The sequence below is a fragment of the Eubalaena glacialis genome, chromosome 2 (genome assembly GCF_028564815.1).
Source record: "Eubalaena glacialis isolate mEubGla1 chromosome 2, mEubGla1.1.hap2.+ XY, whole genome shotgun sequence".
In the NCBI taxonomy this organism is placed as follows: Eukaryota; Metazoa; Chordata; class Mammalia; order Artiodactyla; family Balaenidae; genus Eubalaena; species Eubalaena glacialis.
The window spans coordinates 11017929-11037572 of NC_083717.1; the positions used below are offsets into that span (position 1 = coordinate 11017929).

Sequence of the window (19644 nt, forward strand, 5' to 3'; positions counted from 1 at the left end):
TCTGTCTCTGTTCACGTCCCTTCCTGCTGCTCCAAGCCGTTATGACTCTCTTTAATTGCCTGTGTCCCTCTGCTGTGCTTACTGCTAGAGTTCCACACATCCATATGCTGAACCCAAATAAACTGTGAACTCTCTAAAATAAGACTATGGTTTTATATTTTTATTTCCCAACCTAGATTAAAATTGCAAAAGACCCAACATATACTGGGTTATAAAATACGATCATGAGTACAGGACATACCACAGAGAAGCCCATTATCTTCCTCAGGTAGGACTGAAATAATAGCTAACGGGTATTATGTCTACTGAAATAGTAATAGCTAGATTCAGGGTGGTAAATTGACATAATTCCAAACAATTCTATATTTCCTGATACAGGTAATACTAAGTTATGCTGGTTAAATGAGTGTTTCAATATTCACGGATAAAAAGCAATTTGTTAGAAGATAAATTATGATAACACCTTATTCTTTGTGCTCAAAATAATCACAAGATCAACTCACAAATGTCAAACAGTGAAGTGCTGCCATGAGAAACTTCCTCTTTAATAACTGCCTTCACTTTATTTGATTATGAAAAATCATGAGATTCTATAAGGGACACAAAGTGTTAAAATGGAGAGAAAGCAAAGCTGAAAGTCAGAGACTTGATTTCTAAAGCTCAAAAACGCTAAAATTAAGGATAGAGCTTTTTACATTTAACTGTTTCCTGTAGGATGCAAAGCATGATTAAATAATCTTCCGGTTCCAAAAATATTTTATTAATTTATGCTGAAGTTCTCTACCTAGAACAAGAGAATACATGCAGTCAGTAGAAATCACACTACTACTAGATGATAATAATAATGGGCTTTTTGTTAATCTACTGAATGGCACTTTAAGTTTATGATGGTTTAAAATTTTAAGTTCCTAGAGAACAGGACTGTGATTTATATACCTCTTTATATACTCAGCACTGAACACAGTAATTTATACATACTGGATAGACAGGAAATAATTGATAATGATAAAAGTGATCTCTCAAAAGAATAAATTAATTGACCTGTAATACGAATGTATAGTTGAAAATAACATTCAACTCAAATCTTTCTTTGTGTTCTCAAACCAGTTATGCATAAAAATTATATTTTTCAAGATGCTAGACATAAACTAGAAAGATACATTAAGAATATAAGCTATTACTTAATATTACTGTTTAGAAATCATCTTGGATGATAATTTGATTCTGAGCAACTTGAAACATCCTCCATGCACAGAATCCCAATCTGCTTTGCTAAAGCTTAAAAACAAAGATGATACTTGGAACTTTCAGATGAAACAAATACTTCCTGAAGACAAATGACAAATATGAAGAGCTATTAACTTTGGCAACAGGAGGTTTTCCGTTCATTATATGGGTGATCAAATATGCTGCCTTGAGCAAAACTATAGAGGGCATAGGGAGAAGGTTACAGTAGCTCCACAGGAGCACTGGTGAATCTAAAACATTCACCTGTAAACAGGAGACCATCAAGATAAATTGTGACAATTCGTAAACAGTATGTTAACCTATTTGCTTAATTTTTTTACACTGACATCAGAAAAACATATAACCTCTGGACATTTATACCAAGTTTTAGAAAGATTATATATATATAGACTTTTGTATAAAAACTATAAACTTAAAGAATTAAATGACCAATAGATTTTCAAATGCCTTTTAAATTCTACTTTTCTATACATTCCAAAGTTTCTTTAATGTGTATGTAATATTTTTATAATAAAAACATAAATATTTAAAACCAGGACCCTCTAGATAGCAATGAGCAACAAAGCAAATTTTTGCTCCAAATCCCAAAGGCCTAATTAACCCACCAATGCTACAATTACTGAAAACTTTTAGACCTCTGAAACTGTGAAAATTCTATTTTTGTAGCTTTTAATTTGATATAATTTGAAATGCACAGAATAGCTGCAAGAAATCCGTATAAATGAATTAAAAAGATGTGGCATATATGCACAGTGGAATATTACTCAGCCACAAGAAAATAGGATATCCTGCCATTTGTTTCAACATGAATGGACCTTGAGTACATTATGCTAAGCAAGATAAGTCAGATAGAAAAAGGCAAGTACTATATGATATCACTAATATAGAATCATATGTGGAATCTAAAAAAGTCAAACCTGTAAAACACAGAGAGTAAAATGGTAGTTACCAGCTATAGGAGGTGGGGGGTTAAAATTGATGGTGTTTAAAACTACAAACTTGTAAGGAGTAGTAAATAAGCCATAGAAATCTGATGCACAGTACAATGAATACAGACAATAATATTGTACTATAATGATGTAATGTGATAAATATTGCTTCAATGGCAGTCATATTACAATATATAAATGTATCAAAGTAACACACTGTACACCTTAAATTTACAAAATGTAACTAATTTATCAAATATAAAAAAGAAATCCTATATATTCCTTACCCTGATTCACTAATTATTTACATTCTATAGCATTTACTTTATTATTCATATGTTCTCAATATAAAACAGATGTTTAAAAATGTATATGTATACTATTTTTTTCTGGACCATTTGAGATATTGTATCTCTCTACCTATAAACACTTCAGCTTGTATGTCCTGAGAAAAGAGCATCCTCATACAAATCCACATTACAATGATCAAAGTTGGGAACCTTAATATTGATGAATTTTTTTTTATGAATAGTCCATATTAAAATTTCATCAATTCTCAGAGTAATGTCCTTTGTAGCTATTATCTATCCAGGATGAAATCCAGGATCATGCATTACATTTAGGTGCCACATCTCTAGTCGCTGATCTGAAACACGATTAAACAAAAAAGTATTTTTTCTAGTCTCCCAAAACACTTTTCTGATCAGTTTGCAAATTTTGCTGAGTTTTGTAAGGTTTTTGTTTTACAAATTATGATCAGCATATTTTTAAGAATGTACCATACAGCAAACATACAGCTGTTGAAAAATAATGTATATTAAATGCATATAATAAATACTAAATTGTATACCTGTATGTTACTGTTGGCTACATTCTTTGCATGAAATAATAAAGTGCAATACTTTACATCATTAAATCAGGAAATAAAGATTATTTCTTAGTGAGTCCTTCATTTTTATGCTGTTCTTTTAAATTGTGTACTGCTTATGATATTCTAATAAGATTAGGGTAGTTAACACTATTAACAATGCCTTTCTAAATATTTCACCCCATTTGGGGATTTTAAAAAATCTTCTATTGAAATAAATTAGACAATTCAAAATAACCAAAAAAAAATGAGATACAGTTTTAAATAATGTGCTTAGACATCCTATCACTTTATGAAATCTGAATTTCAGTTAACAGTGCTATCATTCCCATAGACAATGGACTTGAGGACATGGGGAGGGGAAAGCGTAAGCTGGGACAAAGTGAGAGAGTAGCACTGACATATATACACTACCAAATATAAAATAGATAGCTAGTTGGAAGCAGCTGCATCGCACGGGGAGATCAGCTCGGTGCTTTGTGACCACTTAGAGGGGTGGGATAGGGAGGGTGGGAGGGAGGTGCAAGAGGGAGGGGATATGGGGATACATGTATACATATAGCTGATTCACTTTGTTATAAAGCAGAAACTAACACACCATGGTAAAGCAATTATACTCCAATAAAGATGTTAAAAAAAAAAAAATAGTGCTGTCATTCCTACCTAGCCATACCTGTTTCCACAAAAAAGTTCAGCAAAGAATAAACTGTATTACTCATTAATTAAAAGTTGTCCTTACACACAATATTAAGTAGAAATATCTTAAACTTTTTCCTTTAACAAGGTAATACCATCCTTTTCCTTTGAAGGGAATTGCAAACGGAATTAGAAGGTAACATTAGAAAACTTATGTGGCAAAATTCTATTTGAATGCCGGCTGCCAAAAAGAAAAATAAAATTACATTGTGTATACATTGAGAAATTTCATTTGTCATAAAAATCCAAGTGGTAATTTCAGTCACTGCTGATGAAACACTAAAACTTTTCAGAAGTTTTCTTAAAATACTAGTTTTTAAAAATTTTTCTGAAGATTTAACAAATGAACAAATTAAAGGGGAACTTTTCTCCTGCTCCTCCTCCTCTATTTTTTTTTTATTAAAAAAAGCATACATCTTTCTTAATCTCTTAGATTGATACCCCCCTGGGAATAAATTATAGAAGTGTCAAACTGGTACATCAAAATGTATTTACCTTTTTTACAACTTGTGCACATATTTCAAAATGTACCCCAGAAAGTTTTCTTCCTATATTTTATGGAAGAAAAACACTGAGTTTCTGATTTAGAAAAGAATGAGGAATGAGTTTGAGGGGGGAGGGTGGATTGAAGCAGAAGTTATATATTTCAGGTCTTCATAGTATAAACGTTATGTAGAAATATCACTATTGTATTAAGGGTTTTGTTGATTAAGACACCTAAGTGCCAGTATAAACTTGTGTTTTCACAATAGCAAAAACACAACATTCGGACATTTGAGTATCTGGATAGAAACCATACCTACCCTTGAAAGCCTGTTAAACCTTAAAGCTCTTACATTTGACCTAATTTACTAATATTGGACAGTGAGTTGTATTTTACTCAAGATTGCCCTCATTTGTTGTTTGCGGGTATTGCAATATGTTCTGGGAAGATAATGGGTCTGTCCTAGAAGCTTAGAAACCTCGCTTTTTTACTCACTTCTTTTTCTCCAGTTCTAAACAATGTCTGGCACAGAAGCAGTGCCCAGTAATATTTTTGACAGATGGATTTTCAGACACATAAACCAATCAACAAACCAGTTGATCAGAGGTCCCTTCTTGGAGGTGTTGTGGCCCTCAGTGCTAGGAACTGGTTCAGGCAGAAAAAGCTTAGAGCTTGGACCTTTGCAAGACCAGCCCCATGTGTTTATATGTCACAGACCCCTCTTCTTTCCATTCAACAGGCATGAGAGAAAAAGATGAGTCTCAGACAATGAACATAACTCAGCTGGAAGTAACAAAGAATCAAGTCAGACATAATGCTCATCTGAAATCATTATTAGGGTAAACATCATCTTCTTTTCCATACACATATCTGATTTTTCATTAGAACTGGAGGGAACGTATTCATCAATGTTTGGAGTTAAAATGCTGCAATGAGCTAACCATGGGAAGATGTATTTGTTCATTATTTCATCTGTTTAAGATGATGAAGTAATCTGCCTCCAGTCTCCAGCTTGATAAAATCACATCCAAAAATTAAGTGGAAATAGGTACATGCACATGAGTAGCTCCAACACACTCAGGAGATTTCTGTGCATATTTGGTTCAATGTGTATAATATTCATGAGGAGAAAACAGTTAGCAAACTGTGGTTATGCTTACACTGTTGTCCAAAAAGATTGCTACTGTTAGGACATGAATATATATTTGCATATCCTAAAATCAGGATTAGCTAATATACTTTCATGCACTTATATCATGAATGGCTAGCCGTAACAATAAGCTCAAAATGAAGCCCAGTGCAAAAAATTTTTAATTTATATTTCCTCACTATGAATATAGTCAATCTTTCCCTGTATTTCTGTATGCTTACATATACATCTTATATTCACTTTTCTATTGTCTTCTAGATTTTTATTTCTTATAAGTGACTGTAGTAGTATTTTTCTTTGGACAAAAATACCACCTTAGACAGATCTTGGAACAATTCTGATTTGAATTATAAAATTATTAAACATGAATGGATTTTTTTTTTTTTTTTGCCTATGGACTATTTATTCAATCCCCACAACACCCAATACATAAGTACTATAAATAAAAAGACTAAATTCTCCATATTCGCTTTAATATAATAATCACTATAATTTAGGGGATATCATGTTATCTCAATTACTCCTCATAACTACCAAGGGCATAGATTTCACTCTTCCTGATGTATGAATAAGAGGAGAGTCTCAGAATATATGAGAAACTTCCCAAGTCTCCTGTAAATGGAGATAAGACTCAAATCCGTCTGTCTGACTCAAAGGCCATCCTCATACAAAGAGCCTGCTAGATTATAAATTGTCTAAGTCAGCAATCATTTGCAATTATGAACAGTTTCCTCTAGAAAAAACATATGGCCTACTGTGAACACTGGAATGAATGCTGAGTGGGAACCAAACATACTGAGTGTACTGGTTTTCTATTACAAATTACCACAAATTTGGTATCTTAAAACAACACAAGTCTATACTGCTTCTTACGTGAAATATAATACAGTTGACCCTTGAAAAACACAGGTTTGAACTGTGCAGGTTCACTTACACGTGGATTTTTCTCACTGCATATGTACTACAGTACTACATGATCCATGGTCGGCTGAATCCATGCATGTGGAACCACAGATAAGGAAGGCCGACTATAAAGTTATACACAGATTTTCAACTTCACAGGGGCCAGTGCCCCTAACCCTGTGTGGTTCAAGAGTCAACTACAGTTATATTCATTCTGATATTTCTATAGCTCAGAAGTCTGATATGGGTCTCACTGGGCTATCACCAAGGTGTGAGCAGGGCTGCATTTTCTTCCAGAGGGTCCAGGAGAGACGCTATTTCCTCGCCTTTTCCAGCTTCTTGAGGCCACCTCCATTCCTTGGCTTGAGGACCCTTTCCTCCATCTTCAAAGACAGCGATGTAGCATTTCTCAAGCGTCCCTCCTTGTGTCCTTACATCTGTCTCTGACTACCGCTGGGAATGGTTCTCTGCTTTTCAGGACTCATGTGATTAGGCTGGACCCACCTGGAGAATCCAGGATAATCTCCCCATCTCAATGTTTGTAATTTAATCACATCTGAGAAGTCCCTTTTTGCCATGTGAAGTACCATTTTCACAGGCTGTGAAAACTGGAACATGTACATCTTTTGGGGTTTAGGGGGCACTATTCCGCTTACTACAATGAGCTAATGTATGAATGATTGACAGTCCAATTCCCCTGCCAGAGGTTTTTTAATACTTGGGGGAAGCTGATTGTTAACACAAGTGAATCTCTAATTAGCAGTCTAATAATGTAAACAAATGAAAAGAATGAAATACCTAAGGGAAAATCTAACACAGTAAAATTTCAGCTGGTAGGGGAGAAGGAAGACTTTGAGAAGACTGAGTATTATATCTCATAGCAGGGTCCATTTTAAGGATAAAGCTGAAAAACTCTGGGACTTGAAAATGTGTTCCTCAGCTGGGAAGTGGAGCAAATACTAGACGGAAGGGATGAAAATGGGCAGAATATCTGAGGAAAGGGGTAAGCAGAATAAACACAAGCTTTCCAATAGTTATCATAAAAGTAACAATATTTTTGAGCATTTAATACATGCCAACTACTATGATTAGAACTTTATATTCATTACATCATTGAATCCTTATTTATTCTATAAAGCAGATGGTATTATCCCAATCTTATATATGGCATAAATGAAGTTTAGGTTAGTTAAATAATTTAGCACAGTGCAAGTAAGTAATAGAGCCAGGATTCAAACCTCAATTAGACTTATTCCAAAGACTATGCTCTTAATTATTATATTAAACTATGGTAGAAATTCAGCTCTGAGATCAGCAACCAGGGAAATCCAACATGGTATGGAGTGTTCCAATAATTGAAAAGAACTAGTTAAAGACAAACAAGGTAAATGAGATAGTCAATAGCCCAAGAAGATTGGCGGCACTGGGAACTCTTCCACTGGCAAGTGACCCTATTATCTGCCAGACATTTAGTGCCTGGACTCCAATCCCTATAAACAGGACTAATGAAAGAAGATGTAAAAACTGAAAATTAGGCAAATGACAGACAAAAGTATAGGCCCAGGCAGTTAGATGGAGAATTTTGCTACTACAACTGGAGTAAAGTGATTAGAACCAGGTCACAAGGCTTAAGTAAGACCAAGAGCAAAAGTAATGATGTTGATTATGAGAATATGATGTTGAAGCTCTTTTAATCCATTCCAAGTTTGGGATTAGACTAGAGACTGATACTGGACTTAGTGTGCAAAAAGCCAAATATCTCCAGCTCTCCAGTCATGAAACAGGAGAGGGATGGGGAGTGTGAGACCCAAGTGCAACACAAAGATGTGCATCCCAGAGACAGGTTAGCCTTGCTGAGCAGTTTGCTTGGAGCTCAGCATCCCTATACTGTACCTGCTTTCAAAGAGTTTTCCATTTCTTTCTTCTGAGACTACACATTTTTTAAAGCTCTGCTTTTGGGGGGCCATTTTTTCCCCACCATCAACAGAGTTAGCAAAGCAGGGATTGTCGCTTTTAGATGTGGGTCATTTGTTAGATGGGTTTATCTGGAAATGCACGTGAGCTGAAGCCGATCCAAAAGGCAAGAGAGGTAAGACTGAGAGGCTGGTAATGTGTCCCATGAAAGAGAAAGGAGATTGTACTGAAGACAGAGTTCATACTGTGACAGATGGATTTGAGGAAGATGAGCTTGTCATAAGCTTGTATTTCAACAACCTGGAAGTGAACAACCTGGATTTGAAGAGACAGTTACACATCAGTACTTGGCGATTCTGAAATCCTGCTACTATCCAGATGTCAGATCCTATTAGCTCTCCTATGACCACCAATCTAAAGAGAGATGCCAGGAACACAGTCTCTGGGCTGTCAGCACAGTTTTAAATCAAGTCATCTGAACGTATCTTTGCTGTTCTTTACAAGCCCTTTGTTTACTGTGGGCCTAGGTCTAAATAAAGATTTTTAAATCACTTCATATTTTAACAGGATTTTTAACAGTCACACTGACATCTTCTCTAAGAGACCAACACCACATCTTAGCTTCTCTCTCCAAATGGGATACAAGACTATATGTGGGAATTTCAGGTCTTTTTCTAGATTCACAGCTATAAATAAGTAAATTTTACCTTTGAGAGGCATCCCTTTCTGTTTTCTATATCCCATTTTCCCTATCAAGCAACAGGTTTCCTCCTGTTGCCTTTAACTCCCAAGTCTTCTTTGTATTGTCCTTCTCAACGCAGCACTGGTTGTTACAGACTTTTGCTGTCCCATCTTCCTTCTGATCCATGTAGAATTCATTCTCTAAGAATTCTAGTTTAAAAAATTGGCTATCCTAATATAATAAAATATGTGAGACAAAGTACTAAATACCAATGGTAGTTAAGGAGTCTCTCTTTACATGTATCACTGATGTGTGTTTATATATGTGTTTGCTTATTCACTTATTTAACTATATCTATGAATACTTATTATGTGCCATGTACTATGCTAGCTGTTTTGCATATATTATCTCATTTATTGGGTCTTCGATGCTTTCTTTACCTTTGGCCCAAGGGATACATGTGGTCATTCCTTACTTCACAGTAACCACCTCAAGAATATATGAAAACGACTGCCCATATGAATTGCCTGGATACTATGATTAAAAACTTAACATAGGGCTTCCCTGGTGGCGCAGTGGTTGAGAATCTGCCTGCTAATGCAGGGGACACGGGTTCGAGCCCTGGTCTGGGAAGATCCCACATGCCGCGGAGCAACTAGGCCCGTGAGCCACAACTACTGAGCCTGCGCGTCTGGAGCCTGTGCTCCGCAACAAGAGAGGCCGCGATAGTGAGAGGCCCGCGCATTGCGATGAAGAGTGGCCCCCGCTTGCCACAACTAGAGAAAGCCCTCGCACAGAAACGAAGACCCAACACAGCCAAAAGTAAAATATAAAAATAAATAAATAAATTTAAAGAAATTGCCAAACTATAAAAAAAAAAAAGAAAAAAAAAAAGAAAAAAAACTTAACATATTAAAACAGAGATATGTAGTATAATTCTAATAGTAAACCAAAAATTTTTTTAAATGGTTGGATAGCCCTTGGTAGAATACCCTACTGAGTTGTAACTCCTAGTCCTTAGGACAAGGAATGAACACTGTTAGATTTTCATGCAACCTGGCAAGGCCATCAGGACAGATATTTTTGGTCAAAGAGCACTTTACTGACTTCAAATTATAACATGTAGCTAGCTTTCTGTTCTGTCATTGAGGCAGGCCAGTTCTAGTTAAGTATGTGCTGAGGTCAAAGCTGAATCACAGGTATGCCCAAATATAGCTCATCTTTCTGAAAACTGTGGCCTCTTTTCCACAGCTGCTGTGTGTACAACATGCAAGTTATTAGCCTTATGCAGAGAAGCGGCCCCTTCTTAGAGAGAGTAGGTCCAGTGAAAAACACTGGCTTTTAAAATAAGGAGGAAAGTAGGAGTATGCAAATTAAATAAAGATAAGTTGTTAAAGGTTAACTAGTTTCTCCTGGTGGTGTTATAAGCAAATGGCATAGTCATTCTCTAGTTCTACAATATTTAAATGTTTTATTTCAGTCACATAGTGGGAGCTGAGAACAAATGTGGGTAAACCAGATACAAAATACCTTCACAGAACATAAGCTAAAACCTATTCCTTTAATCCTTCAGTGTTGAATCATATGTTATGTCTGGACCATAAATGTGAAGAATGCCAAAGTAGCTGGGCTATTGCCATGATCTTGTACACACACACACACACACACACACACACAATCATATCCATGCTGAAAATATGTTACCGTCATTGCTACTGTATTAGTTTTCTATTGCTGTGTAATAACTTATTGGAAACCTAGGGCTGAAAACACCTATCATTATGTCCCAGTTTCTGTTGATCAGAAGTCTGGCACAGTGAAGCTGGGCTCTCTGCTCAGGGTCTCACTAGACTAAAACCAAGGTTTTGGCCAGGCTATATTCTCATCTGGAGCTCCAGGTCCTCTTCCAAATGTATTCACACTGTTGGAAGAACCTATAGATCCTTGCATTTATACAACTGAGGTTCCTGTTTTCTTGCTGGCTGCCTTAGCTCTTAGGGGCCACCCTCAGGTCCTAGCCACATGGCCCTCTCACAACAAGCTAATTTACTTCTTCAAAGCTGGCACTAGAATCTCTCTCCAGTCTGGGAAGGAGTCATTTAATGCAATATAATCACTTGAGCAACTATACCATCACCTTTGCTATATAACATAGCCTAGCAAGGGAGTGAGTACCTCGTTGTATTCACAGATGCCACCCACACTTAAGGGGAGGAGATCTGTATAGCCCATGTGGGAGCAGAATCTTGGAGGCCATCTTAGAATGATGCCTACAACAACTATTACTCAGAACAAGGGCTGAACCCTGTGAATTTTATGACTGAGGAGAGAGCAAAATGTTACTCACTTCCAGAACCTAGAAGTCAAGTGTAAACTGTCTCAAGATGAAGAACAGTGCTTTCCAAGAAAAAAACAAGAAAAAAATCCATAAATGTCTACCAAGTTTCCCAGAGGAAGACACTCAGGTCTAAATTTCACTGTATACTTTGAACTATGCCCAGTAGAGGTGCAAATTCCTATACAGACCGATAATAAGACTGACAAAGATTTATGGATGACTACCTAAATGATAGCTGTACCTCAGTTTTGGCAACCCCAAACCCTGTGCCTCCTTTCTCCACTACACTCCTTCTTGTTATCCCCAAGAGCTGGCTACAAGCCAACGTGGCAACACTGCATTCTCTAGAGGTAGAGTAAAAAAAATCAATATTCAAATAGTAACTTTGACATCTTCTGGAGTAAGATTAAAACAACCAGGTGAGCAAGTTTTGATTCTGGAATACCTGCATACCTCAGAGATATTGTGGGTTTGGTTCCAGACCACCGCAATAAAGTGAAATCGCAATAAAGCAATTCACATGAATTATTTTGGTTTCCCAGTGCATATAAAAGTCATGCTTACAGCATTCTGTAGTCTATTAAGTGTACAATATCATTATGTCTAAAAAACCAATATACAGACCTTACTTAAAAAATGCTTTACTCATAAGAAAAAGTGCTAATCATCATCTGACAACACAGGGTTGCCACAAACCTTCAATTTGTAGAAAAGCACAATACCTTTGATGCGTAATAAAGCTAAGCACAATAAAATGAGGTATACCTGTATATCTCCTGTATAATCACCTCCCCTTGAATGATGGTGGACCTGTAAATATGATGAGATAGGCTTTCCTTTGATTAAGTGACAGTACATGGCAAAGTGATGGGATAGTCATTCCCATGACTTATATAATGATTACATTATATAAGACTCCATCTGAACAGATCGGGGAGATTTTCTTGGTAGCCTTGAAAAGTAAGGGTCACATGAGTAGGCCTTGAGGAGACTTCTAGGAGCTGAGAGTAAGCCCAGGTTGGCAGCTAGCAATAAAATGGGGACCTCACACATACAGTTGAAAGGAACCTAATTCTGTCAATGACCTGAATGAACTCGAAAGAAATCCCTGAGCCTCAGATCAGATCACATCGCAGGCGACCCCTTGATTTTGGCTCCGCGAGACCCTGTGCAGAGGAACCAGCTAACCTCTGACTGAAAAGCTAATCAGTTGAAACTGTGTGATAATATGATTGTGTTGCCTTAAGCTGTTAACTCTGTGGCACTTCTTCACGTAGCATAGAGACCTAACATATAAACAAATTGAAACATAAATAAAATAAGCAAACTAGCAAAATTAGCTTTAGGAATTTTCTGCAGCAACACCTCTCAATAACTGAATCCCAATTGGTCTCACTGAGTAGCTACAGTATTTCCAGGCATTTAAAATGTATTGAAAACAAAAATATACCTAAAAAAACCCGCACATTTTTTGTTGGTACTCCAGAGGACTGGAGATGACAAACTAAAGCAAAAACTCCTTAAGTGATGAAAGAATGCCAAACCAGTGGGGATTTAATCATCTAACTCCAACAAGGTTAAAAGAAAATCTGAATAATTAATTATGATAGATATTATGTGTATTCACATATATGCACAGAAGCAAAGGGCACTTACTCTGAAAGTTGTTCACTGAGAAGACTCGAGGATGATAGAATCCTGCTTTGCAAATGCACTGATAGGCTCCAAGCACGAATCCTAGGCCCTTAATCGGCATACACTATGAGAAAGAAAAGACAGCAGTACCGTTGATCATAGTTTACTTCACAGTATAAAGACTCACAGATATCCATCATTGCAAATGTTAACAGAGATATCACATTTTCCAGAAATAAAATATCTCATTTTTGAACTTTATTTTAGGTTTGTTTGCCAACAGACATTTTTTTAGAAGTAGTTTTCTTTCTAAATATATGCCATTACAGCTGCAGTTGCCATACATCTTTAACTCATTCAGTTGCCATAGGAAGTAATTGTAGTTTTTTTTAATGCCTCACATATCATCTTATTGCCTTAAGAGATATTTCTTAAGCCTATAAAAATATTTTAAAAAGTGATTCCATGCTAAATATTTCCACCAAAGCAAAGGTAGGTAGGTAAATGGACAGACAGATACATAGAATTTAAGATGTAGAAATTGCCTTTAAGAATTAAATATTCATCAAATTTCATCCTTGGATTAAAAAATACAAATTGATGGAATAACAAAACAAGTAAACTTTAAAGTGTAATTTAGAAGAGGAAAAAAAGATAAATTAATGATCTGAAGTGCTCTTTACCTAAAATCTGTTTCATAGATAAATGTTCTACATGTACATAAACATGAAGAAAAATAATGATTGGCTTTCCAAATATATCACACCAACAGACATGATGGACATCCCAAAAGCTTAATATTGGCTTCTTTCAAGAATATCACTGAACCCTAGCAAAATTCAGTTTAACATACTTCATTTTTTTTTTAAACAACTTTATTGGAGTATAATTGCTTTACAATGGTGTGTTAGTTTCTGCTTTATAACAAAGTGAATCAGCTATACATATACATATATCCCCATATCTCCTCCCTCGTGTCTCCCTCCCACCCTCCCTATCCCACCCCTCTAGGTGGTCACAAAGCACCGAGCTGCTCTCCCTGTGCTATGCGGCTGCTTCCCACTAGCTATCTATTTTACATGTAGTAGTATTTATAAGTCTATGCCACTCTCTCACTTCGTTCCAGTTTACCCTTCCCCCTCCCGTGTCCTCAAGTCCATTCTCTACGTCTGCGTGTTTATTCCTGTCCTGCTCCTAGGTTCTTCAGAACCTTTTTTTTTTCTTTTAGATTCCATATATATGTGTTAGCATACGGTATTTGCTTTTCTCTTTCTGACTTACTTCACTCTGTATAACAGACTCGAGGTCCATCCACCTCACTACAAATAACTCAATTTCGTTTCGTTTTATGGCGGAGTAATATTCCGTTGTATATATGTGCCACATCTTCTTTATCCATTCATCTGTCGATGGACACTTAGGTTGTTTCCATGTCCTGGCTATTGTAAATAGAGCTGCAATGAACATTGTGGGACATGACTCTTTCTGAATTATGGTTTTCTCAATTGACTCAATTGCTGGGTCATATTGTAGTTCTATTTTCAGTTTTTTAGGGAACCTCCATACTGTTCTCCATAGTGGCTGTATCAACTTACATTCTCACCAACAGTGCAAGAGGGTTCCCTTTTCTCCACATCCTCTCCAGCATTTATTGTTTGTAGATTTTTTGATGATGATGGCCATTCTGACTGGTGTGAGGTGATACCTCATTGTAGTTTTGATTTGCATTTCTCTAATGATTAGTGATGTTGAGCATCCTTTCATGTGTTTGTTGGCAATCTGTATATCTTCTTTGGAGAAATGTCTATTTAGGTCTTCTGTCCATTTTTGGATTGGGTTTTTCGTTTTTTTGATATTGAGTTGTATGAGCTGCTTGTAAATTTTGGAGGTTAATCCTTTGTCAGTTGCTTCGTTTGCAAATATTTTCTCCCATTCTGAGAGTTGTCTTTTCATGTTGTTTATGGTTTCCTTTGCAAAAGCTTTTAAGTTGCATTAGGTCCCATTTGTTTATTTTTGTTTTTACTTCCGTTTCTCTAGGAGGTGGGGCAAAAAGGATCTTGCTGTGATTTATGTCATAGAGTGTTCTGCCTATGTTTTCCTCTAAGAGTTTTATAGTGTCTGGCCTTACATTTAGGTCTTTAATCCATTTTGAGTTTATTTTTGTGTATGGTGTTAGGGAGTGTTTGAATTTCATTCTTTTACATGTAGCTGTCCAGTTTTCCCAGCACCACTTATTGAAGAGGCTCTCTTTTCTCCATTGTATATTCTTGCCTCCTTTATCAAAGATAAGGTGACCATATGTGCGTGGGTTTATCTCTGGGCTTTCTATCCTGTTCCATTGGTCTATATTTCTGTTTTTGTGCCAGTACTATACATACTTCATTTCTGCTACATTCAATTGCATAAGCATGGAATAACTTCCATTAAAATACAGTTTATCAGTAAAACAGGGTGTTTCAAGAATTTGATCAACACTGAAATTTCTTTTTTGATAGCTCTCTACCAAGATCCCAACACTTTACCTTTTTGCCATTATAACCTATTAGAGGAGCTTAGAATTTAGCGAATTTGAAAGTTATAAATAGTGACCCTCTGATACAGAGGCCCTTGAGAGAAAATTCTAAATTATCTAAATAATAATCCCTCAATCTAAGCTTTAATGATTAGTAATAAGATCAAAATTACATATCATGAAAATTCCAGCAAACAATAAAGTATTTATATGTAAGGTAGCAAGAGCTAATACATGCTCTAAATTCATAGGTTATAGCAAGAAAATCTTTGAAAAAGAGCTTTCTAAAAGACCTTGAATATTTTATTTCATTAATACCCTTTTTTTTTTCACCCAACACACTCATATCCAATTATGTCTTGCAATTGAAAACACAGTTCTTGACCCAGAGCAAAATACAAGGACAAATAAGTACCAGTCAATTCAACTGGGTGGGCAAGTAGTTATGAAAGAACTATTGTATGTGTAGAGAATTCCTCCAGGACCTAAATGAAATAACACATCCTACTTATAAAGGTCTAGTGATATATAGTGGGTCAGATCCTATTTCTGAATTGTATAAATAAAAAGGCAATTATAACACTTACTTTGGAGAAGCACTAGTATTATAAGAGATCATATTGTTTGTGGTCAGTCAGAAAACATATGCTTGAATTCTGACTTACTAGTTATGTGAATTTGGGGCTGTTCTCTTAACTTCTCTGAGACTTATTTTTTTTAACTTGTAAGAACAATCATTCAATTAGATTCAGGAACACTCTGAAGAAAGCAGAACTACCAAGATGTCCTAATAGGTGAAATACGGAGTATAAGAGGAAGAGAAGAATAAAGGATAACTCCCAGGTTTTTGGCCTGAGCAACCTTAAGAATGCAGTTGCCATCAAGGATCTGGGAAAGGCTGCAGGTGGAGTTGATTTGGAGAAGAGAACACAAGTTCAGTTTTGCAAATGTTAAGTGTGAAGCTTCTATTTGAAATTTAATTCCTGATATCAAATAAGTAGTCTGATAAAGTAGTATGGAGTTTGGGAGAGATGTCTGGGCTCTGTAATTTGGGATTCATTTGCATAAAGACGATAGACAAAGCCATGAGATCAGATAAGACTAGATCACTAAGGGAGTGCCTGTAGGCAGTGAAGTTAATAGATCCAAAGGGATGAGACTCAGGACACTCCAAGGCTAAAAGGTTAGGCAGAAAGGAAGAAGCAAAGGACACTGAGAAGAGCAATTCAGTGAGGTATCATTATTTAATTAACTAGATTGTGACACTAAGTGCATAACATGGAATTTCTTATGAGTTACATTTATTAAACATTCATCCAGCCAAGATATATCCAAGCAAACTAAGTCTTAGATACTAAGAATATAGCAGTGCACTTTAAATATTCTGCTTCACTGGAATTTGAAGGTTAATGCTATTCATTTAATCAGCACTAATTCCCTGGTAATGTGACTTGGCACTGCAACAGTGACTCAGTTGAGAATTTTAAATGTTTACGGCAGATCTGAAAGTTTATTGGAATAAGAGTATCTCTTTAATATAAGCTAACTATAGAGCTGAAAGAAAATGAAGTTTTTTAAAAAATCTATTGATTAGATAAACATCAATAGATTTTGATTAGATAATTAGCTGATTAGATAAACATCACCAAATATAAAGTCCCCTGAACTTAAAAAAAAAAATGCTTCCTAATTTTATTATGGGAAACACTGCAATATGAATTATTAGTTACCTCAAACGCTTTGTTCTAGTCTTAAATTATCTTACATCCTTAAAGAAAATTTTTAAAATGTTCAACCAGTTAAATTCAATAAAAGAATATCATCTGTTACAGTGGAGGAAAAAAAAAAAAAAAGAATATCATTCCGCTACACACACTCTGTGTGTAACCGAATGTGCTGTTGCTTACACACACTTGTCTTGGAGTGTACAAGTGATCTTAGATTATTTTTCTATTAATGATTGTAATTTTGCACTCAACTTGCCATACTTTTGTGTTCCATCCACCACCACCATTCTGTAGCTACTCCAATTTGGCCACCTCCCAACCAAACTTACACATTTTCAAGATGAGGCAATTAGTTTATTAGTCTAGCTAATTTCTTTTTTAATCTCCATAAGTATGGTGACTACTTAACCTATGTTTACTGTAATTGGACTGAGTAACTGCTTTTTATATTTTTTTCTCCTTAGGGATTTAGAATATAAACATAGATCCTCACTAGATACAGGAGAAAAAAATCTTCAGAATTTTACCATAACATTCATTTAACATGTTCATTTTAGATATTAAAGATCTTTATTTTACATACTCAAATCTAAATCTTTCTACTTTATCTTCACAAAAGTCCAAAAGGGTGGAAATGGAAAAAGCAGCACTTCTTCTTCCATAAGGGTAGCTCTTCCATGAGAGCCTTTGATAAAAATTAAACTCTTCATATTAAGAGTTAAGGCACCCTTGTGAGTGAGGTAGGTGCTCAAAAGATTGGATGCCTTCTTTGATGAACCTTACCAAGCCATCAGCAGAGACTTCCTAAGGAGAGATCTTGAGAGCCCACAATCAAAGTTAGGTTCCTAGGAGTAATCCAGATCCAAATGGGAAGAGATGTTGGTTAAGAGTTTAGAGAAAAATGGATAGATTGCTAGAAGTATAAAACCTACCAAGTCTGAGTCATGAAGAAATAAAAATTATGTACAGACCTATAACTAGCAGGGAGACTGAATCAGTAATCAAAAACCTCCTAACAGAGAAAAGCCCAAGGCCAGATGGCCTCAACAGACAAACATTTAAAAAATAATTAAGACCAGTATTCCTCAAACTCTTCCAAAAATTGAGAGAGAACAGTTCCTAACTTATTTTATGAGGCCAGAATTACCCTGATATCAAAGCCAGACAAAGATACTACAAGAAAAGAAAACTGCAGACCAATAATCCTGATTAATATTGTTGTGAAAATCTTCAACAAAATACTAGCAAACCATATTCAACAACACATTAAAAGGACTATACACCATGACAAAGTGGGGTTTATTCTTGGGATACAAGGAGGTTCATGTTACAAAAATCAGTCAATGTACTATACCACATCCATAGAATTAAGGACAAAAACTATATGATCATTTCAATTAATGCAGAAAAAGCATTTGATAAAATTCAATACCTTTTAATGATAAAAACCTCAACAAATTAGGAATAGAAGGAAACCATCTCAACATAATAATAGTCATATATGATAAGCCTACAACCAACATCATGCCCAATGGTGAAAAGCTGAAAGCTTTTCTTTAAGATCAGGAACAAGGCAAGGATGCCCACTATTACCACTTCTATTCAACATAGTACTGGAAGTCCTAGCCAGAGCAATTAGGCAAGAAAAAGAAATAAAAGGCATCCAAAAGAAAAGGAAGAAGTACAATTACCTTTGTTTGCAGATGACATTATCTCATATGTAGAAAACCCTAAAGATCCCCACTGCCTGCCACAAATAAACTTTTAGAACTAATAAACATATTCAGCTACATTCCAAGATACAAAATCAACATACAAAATTGGTTGAGTGTTTATACACTAACAATGAACAATCCAGAAGGAAATTTTAAAAAACAATCCCATTTACAATAGCTTCAAAAAGAATAAAATAGTTAGGAACAAATTTAACCAAGGAGGTGAAAGACTTATAAACTGAAAACCATGAAACATTGCTGAAAGAAATGAAAGAAGACATAAAAAGGAAATGACATCCAGACAAAAGGGGGTCCAAGATGGCAGCAGAGACTGATAAATAGCAAGGAGATTGAATCAGTAATCAAAAACCTCCCAACAAACAAAAGTACAGGATAAGATAACTTCACTGGTGAACTTTACCAAACTTTCAAAGAAGATCTAATACCTATCCAAAAAACTGGAGAGGAGGGAACACTCCCAAACTCATTTCATTAGGTCAGAATTACACTGATACCTAAACCAGACAAGGATAACGTTAAAAAAAGAAAATCACAGGCCAATATCCCTGATGAACATACACCCAAATATCCTCAAAAAATATTAGCAAACCAAATGCAATAATACATTAAAAGGATCACAAACCATGATCAGTGGAATTGATTCCACAGATGCAAGAATGGTTCAACATCTGCAAATCAATCAACATGATTCACCACATTAACAAAATGAAAGATAAAAATCATATGATCATCTCAATAAATGCAGAAAATGCATTTGACAAAATTCAACATGCATTTATGATAAAAAAAAAACTGTCAACGAAATGGGTGTAGAAGGAACAT

General features: G+C 35.6%; 1 protein-coding gene across 1 annotated transcript in view; it reads right to left on the reverse strand.

Moving 5' to 3' along the window:
- GPR158 (G protein-coupled receptor 158) overlaps positions 1-19644 on the reverse strand; it is a 331787-nt gene that overhangs the window by 152154 nt on the left and 159989 nt on the right. The window contains exon 3 of the mRNA XM_061181580.1: positions 12869-12971. Within this exon, the coding sequence (XP_061037563.1) occupies positions 12869-12971 (103 nt within the window). The remainder of the gene's footprint in view (positions 1-12868; positions 12972-19644) is intronic.